The sequence below is a fragment of the Somniosus microcephalus genome, chromosome 7 (genome assembly GCF_052327205.1).
Source record: "Somniosus microcephalus isolate GS21.2 chromosome 7, FLI_Smic_1.0, whole genome shotgun sequence".
Classification (NCBI taxonomy): domain Eukaryota; kingdom Metazoa; phylum Chordata; class Chondrichthyes; order Squaliformes; family Somniosidae; genus Somniosus; species Somniosus microcephalus.
Window position 1 is genome coordinate 18972313 of NC_140993.1, and position 18799 is coordinate 18991111.

General features: G+C 47.1%; 1 protein-coding gene across 4 annotated transcripts in view; it reads left to right on the forward strand.

Moving 5' to 3' along the window:
- vps13b (vacuolar protein sorting 13 homolog B) overlaps positions 1-18799 on the forward strand; it is a 1087794-nt gene that overhangs the window by 749 nt on the left and 1068246 nt on the right. For all 4 annotated transcript variants that reach the window (XM_085992288.1, XM_085992290.1, XM_085992289.1 and 1 more), the window contains exon 2: positions 11908-12072. In XM_085992288.1, coding sequence (XP_085848414.1) covers positions 11926-12072 — 147 coding nt within the window. In that variant the 5' untranslated portion in view covers positions 11908-11925. The remainder of the gene's footprint in view (positions 1-11907; positions 12073-18799) is intronic.

Sequence of the window (18799 nt, forward strand, 5' to 3'; positions counted from 1 at the left end):
CTGATTTTAAATGCAGGATTAGCATTTCTCGGGTGAGATCTGTCGCATGAAGGGCTCACTGAGATCTGTAGTGTATGTAACTGTTCTACCTTTAAGAGAACTATTGTATGTAACCGTCCACCTTTAAGAGAACTATTTTAGGTGTGGCACTACTTTATCCTGGCTGCTGTATACTGTAATACCGACGGTGACCACACCGGTATATAAGTGCTGTGGCAGAATTTATTGGGCAGATTCGCCCTGACCTTCGAATAGTAAAGTCCTGTTTAATTTACTCTTGTAGTCTGTGTATTACTTCGCTATACAACTCACAGACTTTACAAGATCTAGTTATGCTCACTTTTCAGAGCTCTCTACATGTTGCCCTCTTCCAGCCTTGAGGAATTTGTGAGCATACCGCTCTTTTCTAGTTTTTTGTTCTTTCCGCAAATTGATGGGGACATTTATTATAAGCAATGCCAAGCGTTAGTGTGATCCTTTGCCTTCTTGAGGCATCAAAAAACTTAATTTATTTGAGCTATTTAAGAGCAGTAGATGATAGCCAAATAGCAGAAAATGAAAATACATCTTTCAACACACACACACACACACACACACACACACACACACACACACACACACCTTTATGACATGGAGGAGCAACAAGTGACCTGCTTCTAGTGCTCTTGTCCATGCCACTTTTGCACTGGTTTAGGGAGTAGTTTGTGTATATTGTAAGTACAAAGTGCACTCAAAGACAACTGGTGCTATTCTTTAGCAAAATACTGCGGATGCTGGAAATCTGAAATAACAACAGAAAATGCTGGAAACACTCAGCGGACCAGCGATGAAGGGTCCTAGACCTGAAACATTGACTCTGTTTCTCTCTCCACGGATGCCGCCTGGCCTGCTGAGTGTTTCCAGCATTTTCTGATGCTATTCTTTACTATGAGTGAAGACTTGGAGATATTGTACTGAGTTACCAATGGGCAAGATGGCACTTGGAGAGGTTTAAGCAATTAAGGAGAGCCAACACGGATTTGTAAAAGGTAGATCGTGTTTGGCTAATCTAATTAAATTTTTGACTAATCTAATTGAATTTTTTGACGAAGTAACAGGGAGGATTGATGAAGGGAATGCAATGGATGTTGTCTACATGGATTTTAGGAAGGTGTTTGACAAAGTACCACATAGAAGGTTGTTTAACAAAATTGAGGCTCATGGAATAGGTGGGTCAGTGGCAGCTTGGATAAGGAATTGGCTTAAGGACAGAAAACAGCGAGTTGTGGTAAATGGCTGTTTTTCAGACTGGAGGATGGTAGACAGTGGTGTTTCCCAAGGGTCAGTGCTGGGGCCACTGCTTTTTTGATATATATAAATGACCTGGATGTTGGAATACAGAGTAGAATTTCTAAATTTGCCGATGACACCAAACTTGGGGGTATGGCAAACTGAGGATGATACCAATCGACTGCAACAGGACATTGAAAGGCTAGCAGAATGGGCAGACAAGTGGCATATTGAATTTAATACAGAGAAATGTGAGGTGATGCATTTTGACAGAAGGAACAGGGAGAGGCAATATACACTTAATGGTACAGGTTTAAAGAGTGTGCAGGGACAGAGGGACCTGGGAGTTAATGTGCATAGGTCCCCGAAGGTGGCAGGACATATTGAGAGAGTGGTTAACAAAGCATATGGGATCTTGGGTTTCATAAATAGAGGTATTGAGTACAAAAGTAGAGAAGTTATGCTGAACCTTTATAAAGCGCTGGTTAGGCCACAACTGGAATATTGCATCCAGTTCTGGTCACCACACTTTAGGAAAGATGTGAAGGTCCTTGAGAGGGTGCAGAGGAGATTTACCAGAATAGTTCAGGGGATGGGGGATCTTAGCTACAAGGACAGGTTGGAGAAGCTGGATTTGTTTTCATTAGAGCAAAGGTGGTTGAGGGGTGATTTGATCGAGGTGTACAAGATTATGACCGATTTGAATAGGCTAGACGGGGAAAGGCTGTTCCCACTAGTTGATGGTACAAGGACTAGGGGACACAGATTTAAGGTTTTGGGCAAGAGATACAGGGGGGATGTGAGGAAAAACTTATTTACGCAGCGAGTGGTGAGGACCTGGAACTCGCTGCCGACGGAAGTGATGGAAACGGCGACACTCAATGTTTTCAAGGGGAGACTGGATAGGCACTTGAGGGAAATAAACTTGCAGGGCTACGGGGATAGAGCGGGGGAATGGGACTGACTGGATTGCTCCACACAGAGCCGGCACGGACTCGATGGGCTGAATGGCCTCCTTCTGTGCCTTTATGACTCGAAGCTGTAGTTTCATTAGTAGGTTAATGAATGCATCAACTGTCCTGGTTTGGCACGCTCTGGTTGGCTCTGCATTTTAGGATTCTGCACGTAAAGGGTCATGGTTTTAGCCTGTGACACTGAGAGAGCTGCTTATGTGGGAAGTGATAGGGAAACATTGGCGCTGATTCGCTATGTGGGAATTAGCTGAGGCTGAAAAAATGTTGGATTCTGGATTGTAAAATGCCGAAGCAATGTGCTGATATGTGTATCTGCGGTGCCACATTGTCACTTGACACCATGTGTTGCCTGGGAAATGGAGTTCTGCTGCAGGTGGATTGGAATGCAAAGTTACTGAGGCAGCAGGATTCCTCTTGTACGAGACAGTGTTGAGAAGCATTAAATTTGACTTGTTGAGGGATGTTGATGGAGGTGGAGAATGACTAAATAGTATACCAAAGAGAAAAGGTGACATCACTGAGGTGAAAGCAAACAAAAAAAGAAAGGCTTGCATTGATGTAGCGCCTTTCACAACCCAGGACGTCCCAAAGTGCTTTATAGCCAATGGAATACTTTTTGAAGTGTAGTCACTGTTGTAATGTAGGAAACGTGGCAGCTAATCTGCGCACAGCAAGCTCCCACAAACAGCAATGTGAAAATGACCAGATAATCAGTGTTTTTTAGTGATGTTGGTTGAGGGATAAATATTGGCTAGGACACCGGGGATAACTCCCCATCTCTTCCTCGAAATCGTGCCGTGGGATCTTTTACATCCACCTGAGGGCAGATTTAACGGTCCTTCGAAAGACGGCACCTCCGACAGTGCAGCGCTCCCTGAGCACTGCACTGCAATGTCAACCTAGATTTGTGTGCTGAAGTCTCTGGAGTGGGACTGGAACCCACAACCACGTTCTCACCACTCTCTGGGTAAAGAAGTTTCTTCTGAATTCCCTATTTGATTTCCTGGTGACTATCTTATATTGATGGCTTCTAGTTATGTTCTTCCCCGCAAGTGGAAATACTCTGTCAAAACCTTTCATAATTTTAAAGACCTCTATTAGGTCACCCCTCAGCCTTCTCTTTTCAAGAGAAAAGGGACCCAGCCTGTTCATCCTTTCCTGATAGGTATAACCTCGCATTTCTGGTATCATCCTTGTAAATCTTTTTTGCACCTTCTCCAGTGCCTCTATATCCTCTTTATAATACTCCAAGTGGGACTTCCAAACCCACAACCTCCCTGAATCAGAAGCAAGAGTGCCACCAACTGAGCCATGGCTGACTGTCGAGCCACCTCCCATTTTTCCTCATCTAACTCTATCAGCCTCTATTCCCTTCTCCCTCATATGCTTATCTAGCCTCCCCTTAAATGCATCTATACTGTTCGCTTCAACCACAGATAGTCACAGTACTCCAAGTGTGGTCTAACCAAGGTTCTATATAGCAGGCAAGGTGGTCAATCTGACCTAGAACTGAAAGAGGCTTTGAACCCCTCTCCCATCCCAGTAAACTGCAACCCCTCATGATCAAGTGGACAGAAGCAGGCTGAGGAGCGGAAGACCTACATTTCCTGAGCTATAATAACCCTACTTACAACATGTACATCAGTTCAGTAAGACAGTGAAAGCTGGCTCATATGGAGCATAAACAGTCTTATGTGGAGCACAAACACCGGTATAGACCACTTGGGCCGAATGGCCTGTTTCTATACTGTAAATTCTATGTAAGTCCATGTATATATTTAAGTAGCTAATTAGAAAATATTGTTAACCTAGCATTGGGAAAACGAGTGATCAAAATAGACTGTTGTTTCCCCCCAGATGTGCCAGTAAAGTCACCCCCTGTTGCTGAAAGGACAGGTGGCCTGCCTCTTGCCTCTACCGACTCTTCCCTTAGTCACTTGGGAATGGACGCCAATTGCTTGCTGACTTTTTTTCTTGATAGATGGAGTACTTTTAAATTGAATTATGTTGCCTCCTTCCTTCCTTCTCAGAGGAAATTTGTTCTATCGTCCTTCCTAAAAGGTGGCGACTTGTGTTGTGATCACTTCCATAGCTCCCATACTCTCATATCTTTATGGAGTTGCTAGTCTTCATGTTTAAGCCTAGATGGTGACTGCTGACAGACAAATTGACTGGGAGACTGGGCATTATATCCTTACCTCACCCGATGTCCACACCAGCACACTACCCAGTAAGGGTCATTGGACAGTGATTCAGGGCAGGCCTCTTGGCTATTTGATTTACCTTTCTCCCTAGGCAAGCTGCTTCAGTCGCTTTGCACTCCAATCCACCAGCAGCGGAAACCCAATTTCCCAGACATCACGCGGTGTCACTGAATTTCCCAACTGCCAAGGCTGAGAACGCCTAATACAGCACAGGCTTATAATTATTCTTTTCATCTTTTGGCCTAGTTATGCAATAGCTTTAACGCTGAGCCATCACAAGAACATAAGAAATAGGAGCAGAGGTAGGCCATTCGGCCCTTCGAGCCTGCTCCGTCATTCAATGAGATCATGGCTGATCTTCTGCCTCAACTCCATTCACCGGCCCTATCGCCATATCCCTCGATGCCTTTACTAGTCAGAAATCTATCGACTTCTGTTTTGAATATACCCAATGACTGAGCCTTCACAGCCCTCTGGGGTAGAAAATTCCAAAGATTCACCACCCTCTGTGTGAAGACATTTCTTCTCATCTCAGTCCTGAATGGCCTACCCTTTATCCTGTGGCTGTGGCCCCTGGTTCTAGACTCCCCAGCCAAGGGAAACATTCTCCCAGCATCCACCCTATCAAGCCCTGTAATAATTTTGTATGCTTCAATGAGATCCCCTCTCATTCTTCTGAATTCAAGAGAATACAGGCCTAGTTTACTCAATCTCTTCTCATACGACAGTCCCGCCATCCCAGGAATCAATCTCGTGAACCTTCGTTGCACTCCCTCTATGGCAAGTATATCCTTCCTTAGGTAAGGAGACCAAAATTGTACACAGTACTCCAGGTGTGGTCTCACCAAGGCCCTATATAATTGGAGTAAGACTTCTTTACTCCTTGATGCGCTATCAATTACTCATAAAAGACTGAGAGTTAAGAGAGTAACTAAAGGCTTTTATTAGCAAAGAACAGAGCATGCCTCTCGTGGTTGACTGGGTTCCAAGAAGGCAGGGGGCTGCAGGTCAATCACCTTTATACCTGGGCCTGTGGGTGGAGCCAGCCGAGACATGTTGAGGCATGCATAGGTACAACAGTGTGTAACAATAACAACAATAACAGTGGTTTACCACATTCACCCCTTGTTTAAAATTGAGTCCGGCGGGGTGAAGTGTACTAAAGGTTCGTGTAAGTAAGTCTATCAGGTGGCCTTGTATGCCGTCCTGATCGTCGTGGTGGCGGCGGTGATGGTGCAGCATCCAACGTTGAGTCTGGCGTCTCATTGAGTGGTTGGGTGGTCAATGACGGGTCCTGGGGCTGCGGGTAGTGGTGGATGGCAATGGTAGTGTTTCAGGGGCACCCAAAGGTGCTAGATCTCGTGTGGGGGCTGTGTCCTCCCGCCCGTCCGGGTACGCTACGTAAGCGTACTGGGGGTAGGCGTGGGTAGTGGTGGGCGGCGAGGGAGGTGTTTCGGGAGCACCCGAAGGTGCGAGGTCTCGTATGGAGACTGTGTCCTCCCGCCCGTCCGGGTACACCACGTAAGCATACTGAGGGTTGGCATGGAGGAGGCTCACCCTCTCGACCAGGGGGTCCGTCTTATGGGACCTCACGTGCTTCCGCAGTAGGACGGGTCCTGGAGAAGTCAGCCATGTCGGTAACTAGATCCCCGATGTGGACTTCCTGGGGAAGGAGAACATTCTCTCGTGAGGGGTAGCATTGGTGGCTGTACAGAGCAGTGACCGAATGGAATGGAGCGCCGCAGGGAGGACTTCCTGCCAGCGAGAGGTCGGAAGGCCCTTAGATTTCAAGTTTAAAAGGACTGCCTTCCAGACCGTCGCATTCTCCCTTTCCACCTGGCCATTCCCCCGGGGGTTGTAGCTGGTGGTCCTGCTTGCAGCGATACCTCTCGAGAGCAGGTACTGCCGGAGTTCGTCGCTCATAAAGGATGAGCCCCTGTCGCTATGAATATAGCTAGGGAAACCGAACAAGGCGAAGAGGTCATTCAGACATTTAATGACCGTGGTACTGGTCATGTCTGAGCAAGGGATGGGAAACGGGAGTACTCATCAATTATGTTGAGGAAGTACACATTGCGGTCGGAGGAGGGGAGGGGCCCTTTAAAATCGACGCTCAGCCGTTCAAAGGGGCGCGTGGCTTTGATCAGGCTTGCTCTGTCTGGCCTATAAAAATGCAGTTCGCACTCGGCACAGATTTGGCAGTTCCTGGTCATGGTCCTGACCTCCTCGATGGAGTGAAAAAACCTGGTGACCCCCGGGTGGCAGAAGTCATTGTGGAGGGTCTTCAGTCTATCGACCTGCGCGTTGGCGCATGTACCACATGATAGGGTATCTGGGGGCTCATTGAGTTTCCCGGGCCGGTACAAGATTTTGCCCCTCTGCTTATTATTAAACATAAAAGCTACTGAACGCTGGTCAGTGAGCAGGGTAAATCGTTTTCCGGCCAGGTAATGCCTCCAATGTCGCACAGCTTCCACAATGGCCTGGGCCTCCTTTTCGACAGAGGAGTGTCGAATCTCGGGGCCCTGGAGGGTCCTTGAGAAAAAGGCCACGGGTCTCCCCGCCTGGTTAAGGGTTGCAGCTAGGGCAAAGTCGGATGCGTCGCTCTCCACTTGGAAAGGGATGGACTCATCCACTGCGTGCATTGTGGCCTTCGCAATATCGCCTTTTATGAGAGTGAAGGCTGCACAGGCCTCTGCTGTCAGGGGGAAGGAGGTGGACTTGATGAGGGGTCTGGCTTTGTCCGCATAGTTGGGCACCCACTGAGCATAGTACGAGAAAAACCCTAGGCATCTCTTCAGTGCTTTTTGGCAGTGGGGGAGGGGGAGCTCCATAAGGGGGCGCATCCTGTCGGGGTCGGGGCCGATGACTCCGTTCTCCACTACACAGCCAAGAATGGCAAGGCGCTTGGTACGAAACATACATTTGTCCTTGTATGTTAGGTTCAGCCACTGGGCCGTACGGAGGAATTTTTCTAGATTAACATCATGGTCCTGCTGGTCGCGGCCGCAGATGGTGACGTTGTCTAGATAGGGGAAAGTAGCCAGGAGCGCGTTCTGGTCGACCATCCGGCCCATCTCCCGTTGGAAGACTGAAACCCCATTGGTGACGCCGAAGGGAACTCTGAGGAAGTGGTAGAGACGACCGTCAGCTTCAAAAGCTGTGTACTGGCGGTCCTCGGCCCTGATGGGGAGCTGGTGGTATGCCGACTTCAGATCAATCGTCGAGAACACCCGGTATTGTGCTATCTGATTGACCATGTCAGAAATGCGGGGGAGTGGGTATGCATCTAGCTGGGTGTAGCGATTGATCGTCTGGCTGTCGTCAATAACAAGGCGCTGTTTTTCGCCAGTCTTCACTACCACCACTTGTGCTCGCCATGGGCTGGTGCTACTTTCAATAATCCCTTCCTTCAGGAGTCTTGCTACCTCGGATTTAATGAAGCTCCTATCCCCGGCACTGTAACGCCTGCTTTTGGTAGCGATGGGCTTACAGTCGCGGGTGAGGTTAGCGAACAAGGAGGGGGGGGGGACTTTAAGGGTGGAGAGGCTGCAAATGGTGCGCGGCGGGCGGTTTTAAAGCTGCTGGCTGCAGACTGTGAGTGGGGGGAGGGGTCCGTCGTACGCTAATGTGACACTCTTAAGGTTGCACTGAAAATCCAACCCCAGTAGAACGGCAGCGCAAAGATGGGGCAGGACCAGGAGTTTAAAATTTTTGTATTCTGTGCCCCTTACTGAAAGGGTCACTACACAGTAGCCACCGTCCGCTGACTGGGCTTTGGAAGCCAAAGAGATCCGATGTCGCGTCGGCAGTACCGGGAGAGAGTAACTGCGCACCGTGTCGGGGTGGATAAAACTTTCCGTGCTCCCGCTGTCAAAAAGGCAGGTAGTGGCGCGGCCGTTTACCTTAATGTCCATCATGGACCTGGACAGTTGATGAGGGAGAGATTGGTCCAGCGTCACGGAGGCCAGCGTATAGTCGAGCGAGTCAATGTGGTCGTCAGATGAGGCGGTGGTTGAGTCCGGGTCCCCCGTGGTTGAAATTGGAGACGTCCGAGATGGCGGACAAAATGGCGGCGCCCATGGTCCCGATCCCCACGCGGCTGGGGGAGCCCAAGATGGCGGACAAGATGGCTGCCCCCACGGTTCGCACGCGGCGCTGCTGGCGTTAGCGGTTTTACCTTTGCAGGCGCTGACATAGTGTCCTTTTTTCCCGCAGCTGGAGCAGGTAGCGTTTCTCGCCGGGCAGCGTGCTCTGGGGTGTTTTGCCTGGCCACAAAAATAACATTTCTGTGCCTTGGACGTCGCAGCAGCAGTTGAAGGTGGCGGTCCCATGACCCAAGGTTGTGGCGTCCACGTTGCGGAGCGGTTAGGGGAGAAGGCGTCCATATTCCTGTGGGCCGCGTCGAGCGAGAGCGCGAGGGACACTGCCTTTCTCAGGTCCATTTCTCCCTTTTCCAACAGTCTCTGCCGGGAGTAGTCGGACCTTAGACCCGCAACGAAAGCATCTCGGATCAGTCCCTCCGTGTGTGCTGCGGCTGATGCTTCTTTGCAATCGCAGTCTCGGCTGAGTATCCGTAGTGCCCGTAGGAAGGCCTCCACCGATTCCCCGGGCTGCTGTCTGCGGGATCTTAAGAGGTGCCGGGCATAGACCGTATTTACCGGGCGTGCGTATTGCCCTTTTAGCAGACCGATAGCCGCCGCGTAGGTCGTCGCGTCCTGGATTATTGTATAAACTTGGTGGCTCACCTTTGAGGCCAGGATTTCCAACTTGTTTTCGTCCAGGGTCACAGTTGAGGCTTGCAGGTAGGCCTCGAAGCAACGCAGCCAATGCGCGAATTTGGTAGCCGAACCCGCTTCTTGGGGGTCTAGGTCCAGGCATGTTGGTCTGAGGGCTCGCAGCAGCTCCTGTTGCTCAGCGTTTGGTGCAGCAGCCTGCTGTTCAGCAAATGTCAACATTTTGTTTTTGCTAATAAAATTGATGCGCTATCAATTACTCATAAAAGACTGAGAGTTAAGAGAGTAACTAAAGGCTTTTATTAGCAAAGAACAGAGCATGCCTCTCGTGGTTGACTGGGTTCCAAGAAGGCAGGGGGCTGCAGGTCAATCACCTTTATACCTGGGCCTGTGGGTGGAGCCAGCCGAGACATGTTGAGGCATGCATAGGTACAACAGTGTGTAACAACAACAACAACAATAAGTGGTTTACCACACTCCTGTACTCAAATCCTCTTGTAATGAAGGCCAGCATACCATTTGCCTTCCTAATGGCTTGCTGCACCTGCACATTCACTTTCAGTGACTCATGTACAAGGACATCCAGGTCCCTTTGAGCAACTGCATTCCCCAATCTTTCACCATTTATGAAATAATCTGCCTTTCTTTTTTTTTTACCAAAGTGGATAACTTCACATTTATCCACATTATATTCCATCTGCCATGTTCTCGCCCACTCACTGAGCCTGTCGAGATGCCCTTGAAGCCTCTTCACATCCTCTTCGCCACTGCCACCTAGCTTTGTATCATCAGCAAATTTGGAAAAGTTACATTTAGTCCCCTCATCCAAATCATTGATATAGATTGTGAATAGCTGGGGCCCAAGCACTGATCCTTGCGGTACCCCACTAGTCACAGCCTGCCATCCTGAAAAAGACCCGTTTATCCCTACTCTTTGTTTTCTGTCTGTTAACCAATTCTCAATCCATGCTAGTATATTACCCCAATTCCATGTGCCCTAATTTTGTTCACCAACCTCTTGTGTGGGACCTTATCGAAGGCCTTCTGAAAATCCAGATACACCACATCTACCAGTTCCCCTTTGTCTACTCCACTAGTTACATCCTCAAAGAACTCCAATAGGTTTGTCAAACAGGATTTCCCTTTCATAAATCCACGTTGACTCTGCCCAATCTTACTATTAATTTCTAAGTGCCCAGTTATTGCATCCTTTATAATAGATTCCATCAAGGAGCTGAATAGAATAAATGTTAAATATTGGGTTGTAACAGTAAGATTTGGCATTCGGTCTTGCCACAATGCACCCAGGGATTCTTCAGGAAATAGGATGCTGAGAGGCTGTTTCTCCTGGGCGGAGAGTCTAGAACTAGGAGTCATAGTCTCAGGATAAGGGGTCGGTCATTTAGGACTGAGCTGAGGGAAAATTTCTTCACTCAGAGGGTTGTGAATCTTTGGAATTCTCTACCCCAGAGGGCTGTGGATGCTCAGTCGTTGAGTATATTCAAGGCTGAGATCGATAGATTTTTGGACTCTAGGGGAATCAAGGGATATGGGGATAGTGCGGGAAAGTGGAGTTGAGGTCGAGGATCAGCCATGATCTTATTGAATGGCGGAGCAGGCTCGAGGGGCCGAATGGCCGACTCCTGTTCCTAGTTCTTATGTTCTTATGTTCACTGTTTGCTATTTGCCAGTGGAAGAAAATTAATTTTATGCTAGTTTTTAAATGCAAAGTGTGACTTGTGCATTCTGAAAATTATGAATGTGTTACAACAGTGTAATGATGTGGAATCAATATTTGGCAGTTGTATTAAATCAAACCTGTTTTGTATCCAGGGAGATGATCATTGTCTGGGATGGATTTTAAAATTAGGTTCCAGAGGTGAAAACACATGGTCTGCACATACAGTTCCCTGAAATGGAAGTCATATTATTAAAATGATTTGGAGCAGAGAAGGCTGAGAGGAGATTTGATCGAGGTGTTTAAAATCATGAAGGGTTTAGATAGAGTAAATAAAGAGAAACTGTTTCCAATGGCTGAAGGGGACACAGATTTCAGGTGATTGGCAAAAGATCCGGAGGCTTTTTTACGCAACGAGTGGTTAGGATTTGGAATGCGCTGCCTGATAGGGCGGTGGAAACAGATTCAATAGTAGCCTTCAAAAGGGAATTGGATAAATACTTGAAGGAGAAAAAATTGCAGGGATATGGGGAAAGAGCGGGGGAGTGGGACTAACTGGATTACTCTTTGAAAGAGCCGGCGCAGACTCGATGGGCCGAATGGCCTCCTTCTGTGCTGTACTATTCGATGATTCTACGATTTAAGAAAATGCTCCATTTAGTAAAAAAGTTACTTCAATATTTTGTTTAAAAAGCAACAAATCTATCCATCCCTTTAAAATTTTAAGAGCATCCATCAAATCATTATAAAAAAAACCCAGTTGTTTCATGCTGGACAGCCTGGAAATTTGCAGACTGGTTTCACTAACCGCATTTAACCCACAATTGACGACAACTACATAGACCATTTTCTCACAGAAAATACCTGAGCAGTGGCACAAAAGCAACAGGCCAGGTTAGCAGGTGGACGCCACCTTATCCATGAGCTGTGCCACGGCAAAGCAGCTGAAATCAGCAATAAGAGTATATTTGTTGAGCTTAATTATAAATTATTTATGCAGCGTTAGACAATGGTGGATCTCACTTTGCTTTTTTTGTTGTTCACAGCAGTAGAACGTTTCCAGAATGTTAGAGTCCTATGTGACTCCGATCTTGATGAGCTATGTAAATCGTTACATCAAGAATCTGAAGCCGTCTGATCTTCAGCTGTCATTATGGGGAGGTGATGTGGTCCTCAGCAAACTGGAACTGAAGCTTGATGTGCTGGAGCAGGTACACACTTGATTTCAGCTGCTGCTTGAATGAACATCAGTGATGTATGAAGTTAATGGACACTCGACTTGCTCAGTAAATTTCTGAGTGTACACATTAGTATGGCCTTATCGAGAATGGCTGGTTAGTGATGCTTGGAAACCTTAGTTTTCAGATTTATGGGCCCTTGAATACACTTGGAAACCCCCTCCATGACAGTGTAAAGTCTATTTAATAGACCAGTTTATAGTTGGTTGACCTTTTGTGACCTCCCAGTTTGCTATGCACTGTTGGGGGGCAAACCAGATTGCAGTCCAGGTTAGTTAACCGCAGCAAATTGAAGGAAAGATTTTCCTTCAATTTTCAGTTATTTACAGTTAGATTTTAAAAGAAAAGTATGGAGGTGTTACTGACCTTTCGGAGTTTTTCTGATTGATTTTTGGATGAATGCCTCTCGGCTTTAAGTGTTCTGAGGGAGCATTGTGAAGTTGTACATTTTTCCTCTCTCAAATTCGTGTTTTAAAGGCAGGAGCACAGTATTTATATTTATGCAAGGAAGGTGTTTTAAACACTGGAATTTAAGAAATAATTCTACCATGAATAAGTTAGCAAATTGGGCCTGTACAATTCTACCTTTTGTGGAGCTAATGGTCTATTGCTGGTATGCCGGCTTCAGAACGATCAACTAATTATTCATAATCCAGTTTATACATCATTCCTGATCTTTGTATTACTCTAGCTGCATTTGATACAAATTGAAACATTGCTGTTGTAACCATAATTTACAGCTCAACGTAAGCTTGAGGAACAGCACCTCATCTTTTGATTAGGCACTTTACAGCCTTCTGGACTCAACATTGAGTTCAACAATTTCAGACTATAACCCCTGCCCCCATTTTTCAGGCTGTTTATGATTCTGCCATCCCCGTTTGCAACAGTTAATCTCTCCTGCCTCCTATCCTAGCACAGAATGTTCCTTCAGTTTCTTTCTCCCCTCCCCTCCCCTCCCCCTTTCCCTGCCTTTGCACCTGCTTAAAATCTGTTACGTAATGAGAAAGGATCAATTAGCAATCTTGTTGTGCGAGGCCCCTTGGGGCGGAGCGATCATAATATGATAGAATTCTTCATTAAGATGGAGAGTGAAGTATTTGACTCGGAGACTAAGGTCCTGAATTTAAATAAAGGAAACTACGATGGTATGAGACGCGAGTTGGCTAGGATGGATTGGGGAACGTTTCTTAAAGGGTTGACGGTGGATAGGCAATGGCAAACATTTAAAGATCGCATGGATGAACTACAGAATTTGTTCATCCCTGTTTGGCATAAAAATAAAACAAAAAAGGTGACTCAACCGTGGCTAACAAGGGAAATTAGGGATAGCATAAGATCCAAGGAGAGGACATATAAATTGGCCAGAAAAAGCAACAAACCTGAGGATTGGGAGCAGTTTAGGATTCAGCAAAGGAGGACGAAGGGATTAATTAAGAGGGGGGAAAATAGAGTATGAGAGTAAGCTTGCAAGGAACATAAAAACTGAATGTAAAAGCTTCTATAGATGTGAAGTCAAGCGTAGGTCCCTTGCAGTCAGAATATGGGGAATTTATAATGGGGAACAAAGAAATGGCAGACCAATTAAATACATACTTTGGTTCTGTCTTCACAAAGGAGGACACAAATAACCTCCCAGAGATGTCGGGGAACATAGGGTCTAATGAGAGGGAGGAACTGAATGTAATCAGTATTTGTAGGGAAATGGTGTTAGGGAAATTGACGGGATTGAAGGCCGATAAATCCCCAGGGCCTGATAATCTACATCCTAGGGTACTTTAGGAAGTGGCCCTAGAAATAGTAGATGCATTGCTGGTCATCTTCCAAAATTCTGTAGACTCTGGAACAGTTCCCATGGATTGGAGGGTAGCTAATATAACCCCACTATTCAAAAAAGGTGGTAGAGAGAAAACGGGGAATTATAGACTGGTAAGCCTGTAGTGGGGAAAATGCTAGAGTCCATTATAAAAGATGTAATAGCAGAGCACTTGGAAAACAGTGACAGGACCGGACAAAGTCAACATGGATTTACAAAAGGTAAATCATGCTTGACTAATCTACTGGAATTTTTTGAGGATGTAACTGGTAGAATAGATAAGGGAGAACCAGTGGATGTGGTGTATTTGGACATTCAGAAGGCTTTCGATAAGGTCCCGCATAAGAGATTGGCGTGTAAAGTTAAAGCACATGGGATAGGGGGTAAGGTACTGACTTGGATAGAGAACTGGTTGGCAGACAGGAAGCAAAGAGTTGGAATAAATGGGTCTTTTTCCGAGTGGCAGGCAGTGACTAGTGGGGTACCACAGGGATCGGTGCTAGGACCCCAGCTATTCACAATATATATTAATGATCTAGACGAGGGAACTAGATGTAATATCTCCAAGTTTGCAGATGACACAAAGCTGGGTGGGCGTGTGTGCTGTGAGGAGGATTCCGAGAAACTCCAGTATGATTTGGAAAGGTTGGGTGATTGGGCAGATACATGGCAGATGCAGTATAATGTGGATAAATGCGAGGTTATCCACTTTGGTGGCAAAAACAGGAAGGCAGATTATTATCTGAACAGCAATAGATTGGGAGAAGGGGAAGTGCAACGAGACCTGGGTGTCCTTGTGCACCAGTCGCTGAAGGTAAGCATGCAGGTGCAGCAGGCGGTTAAGAAAGCAAATGGTGTTGGCCTTCATAGCGAGAGGATTCGAGTACAGGAGCAAGGATGTCTTGCTGCAGTTGTACAGGGCCTTGGTGAGACCACATCTTGAGTATTGTGTGCAGTTTTGGTTGCCTTACCTGAGGAAGGATGTTCTTGCCATGGAAGGAGTTCAGCGAAGATTCACCAGGCTGATACCTGGGATGGCAGGAATGACGTATGAGGAGAGATTGGGTCGATTGGGCTTGTACTCGATGGAGTTTAGAAGAATGAGAGCGGATCTCATTGAAACTTTAAAATTCTGACAGGACTGGACAGACTAGATGTAGGACGGATGTTCCCGATGGTCGGGGAGTCCAGAACCAGGGGTCACAGTCTAAGGATAAGGGGTAGGCCATTTAGGACAGAAATAAGGAGGAATATATTCACCCAGAGAGTGGTGAACCTGTGGAATTCTCTACCACAGAAGGCAGTAGAGGCCAATTCATTAAATATATTCAAGAAGGAGTTAGATATATTAAGGCTAAAGGGATATGGGGAGAAAGCGGGGACAGGGTACTGAATTTGGATGATCAACCGTGATCTCATTAAATGGCGGAGCAGGCTCGAGGGGCCGAATGGCCTACTCCTGTTCCTATCTTCTATGTTTCTATGTTGTTACATCTCTAAACTTTTCCATTCTGATGAAGGGTCCCAGATCTGAAACGTTAACTCTGTTTCTTTCGCCACGGATGCTGCCTGGCCTGCTGAGTGCTTACAGCATTTTCTGCTGTTATTTCATAATTTACAATATGTTGCCCACTACTCCTGTATGAAGCTCTCCAGTTACGCTTATGCCCTGCCCACAGCAGCAAGACTGCACTGATCAGAGTCATTAACAGAATCCTGTATGATTGTGACCCTGGGTCGCTGTCCCTTCTTATCCTCCTCAATCTCTGCACCGCTTTCAACACTGCAGACCCCTCTGTCCTCCAAAATAGAGAATGAGTTTCATTAGAGGCATAAGAGTGCAAACTGCGAGAACTTGTATTATTGCTGTATAAACGTTAGTCAAGCCCTAATTGACTAGGTAGGGCATGCGACTGCATGAAAATCAAATGTGCATTGCACTTGTGGCCCTTCATGCTGCATCATTGATCTTAGTGCATGCTCTTAGTCTTTAACGTGTTATACTACATAAATATTTTACAGAAGAATTCTCTAACATCAGGAAAAGAGAAAAGTTAAAAACATTTAAAATTGTTTTATATGAAGTACATTCTTCAGGTGATTTTTATTTCTCTGATTTTTTGACTTCAAATTTCTCATTTTAATTGCATTTTTTATTTGCGTCTTATTTTAAATTCTTGTGAATTTTTTTTATACATGAACCTTGATTTCTTGTTTACATGGGGGGAAAAAAAAACCTTTACATGGAGCGTACACCACAGAAAGAGACCATTCGACCCAACCGCTCCATGCCGGTGTTTATGCTCCACACGAGCCTCCTCCCACCCTATTTCATCTCCCCTTATCAGCATATCCTTCCATTTCTTTCTCCCTCATGTGTTTATCCAGCTTCCCCTTAAATGCATCTGTGCTATTCGCCTCAACTACTGCTTGTGGTAGCGAGTTCCAGGTTTTGTAGGAAGTTCTGTTTTTAAAACAATTGATCAATTGAATGGTGATTTATTATCACCACTACCAGTGGGCGAACTTAATATTTTTAATGGTTTTCAGTAGAGTTTATGAAATTTGTCTAAATATCAGTAACATTATAATCACTATAAATGCTGGCTTGAACGATTATGGAACTAGCAGCTGAAGTAAAGCAGTTTACTGGGAAGGCAATTTACACACACAAAATAGGGCTACAATTCCTATATGCAAGGATCGCAAGCTTCAACAGCTCTTGGACACCAATGCCGCTCCAGAACCACCTTCCCCTTCACTTTCCTCTGACCCCATCCCTTCTCTCAATCTCACCCCTGCCGCGTTTTCACTATCCCCTCTGACCTTCTCCTCTCTGAGCCCGAACGATCAGTCCTTAGCAAAGGCCTGAGCTTCATCCTCTTAGGCCCCCACCTCAATGAATTTTGAGCTCGGCACGATGCTGAGCTCTTTTTCCACCGCCTTCGTCTCCGTGCCCACTTCTTTGGCCAGGAGTCTTCCCCCCGCACAGCTGACCCTTTCTCCCGCTTTCAGAATTCCCGTTCTACCTGGACCCCTCCCTCTGGCCACTTACCCTCTCTAGATCTTTTCATTGCAAACTGCCACCGTGACATCAGCCGTCTCCATTTCTCTGCTCCCCTCACTCACTCCAACCTACCTCCCTCTGAACTTGCAGCACTCCATTCTCTCAGATCCAACCCTGACATTGTCATTAAACCTGCTGACAAGGGTGGTACTGTTGTTTGGCGAACCGACCTCTACCTAGCAGAAGCTGAACGTCAACTCTCTGACACCACCTCCTACCTCCGCCTGGACCATGACCCCACTACCGAACATCAAGCCACCATTTCCAAGACTGTCACTGACCTTATCTCCTCTGGAGATCTTCCCCCCACGGCCGCCAACCTCATAGTCCCCCAACCCCGCACAGCCCGCTTCTACCTCCTTCCCAAGATCCACAAACAGGTCTGCCCTGGTAGAACCATCGTTTCAGCCTGTTCTTGCCCCACGGAACTTATCTCTTCCTATCTCGACTCTTTTTTCTCCCCTTGTCCAGTCTCTTCCCATCTCCATCCGCGACTCTTCCGACGCCCTCCGCCACTTTAACAGTTTCCAGTTTCCTGGCCCCAACCGCCTCCTTTTCACTATGGACGTCCAATCCCTCTACACCTCCATCCCCCACCAGGATGGCTTGAGGACGCTCCGCTTCTTCCTTGAACAGAGGCCCAACCAGTCCCCATCCTCCACCACCCTCCTCCACCTGGCTGAACTTGATCTCACATTGAACAACTTCTCCTTTGACTCCACTCACTTCCTCCAAATCATAGGTGTTGCTATGGGTACCCGCATGGGTCCTAGCTATGCCTGCCTTTTCGTGGGATATGTGGAACACTCTTTTTGTTCCAGTCTTACTCTGGTCCCCTCCCTCGCCTCTTTTTCTGGTACGTTGATGACTGTATCGGTGCCGTTTCCTGTTCTCGCCCTGAACTAGAAAATTTCATTCACTTTGCTTCCAATTTCCACCCTTCCCTCACCTTCACATGGTCCATCTCCGACTCTTCCCTTCCCTTCCTCGACTTTTCCGTCTCCATCTCTGGGGATAGGTTATTGACAAACATTCACTACAAGCCCACGGACTCCCACAGCTACCTGGACTACACTTCCTCCAACCCCGCCTCCTGTAAGGACTCTATTCCATTCTCACAGTTTCTCCATCTCCGCCGCATCTGCTCTTGACGATGCCACCTTCCATACCAGTGCTTCCAACATGTCTTCCTTTTTCCTCAACCGAGGATTCCCCTCTACAGTGGTTGACACGGCCCTTGACCGTGTCCGTTCTATCTCCCACCCTTCTGCCCTCACCCCTGCCCCTCCCTCCCGGAACCACGATAGAGTTCCCCTTGTCCTCACCTTTCACCCCACCAGCCTCCACATTCAACGGATCATCCTCCGCCATTTCTGCCACCTCCAGCGTGATTTCCCCCCACCAAACGCATCTTCCCCTCACCTCCCCTTTCAGCATTCCGTAGGGACTGCTTCCTCCGCGACACCCTAGTCCACTCCTCTATCACCCCCAACACTACTTCCCCTTCGCCCAAGCACCTTCCCGTGCAAGCGCAGGAGATGCAACACATGCCCTTATACCTCCCCACTTCCCACTGTCCAGGGGCCCAAACACTCCTTCCAGGTGAAGCAGCGATTTACTTGTACTTCTTGCAATTTAGTACACTGTATTCGCTGCTCACAATGTGGTCTTCTCTACACTGGGGAGACCAAACGCAGATTGGGTGACCGCTTTGCAGAACACCTCCGTTCAGTCTGTAAGGGGGACCCCGAGCTTCTCGTCGCCTGTCACTTTAATTCACCGCTCCACTCCCACTCAGATCTTACCGTCCTCGGCCT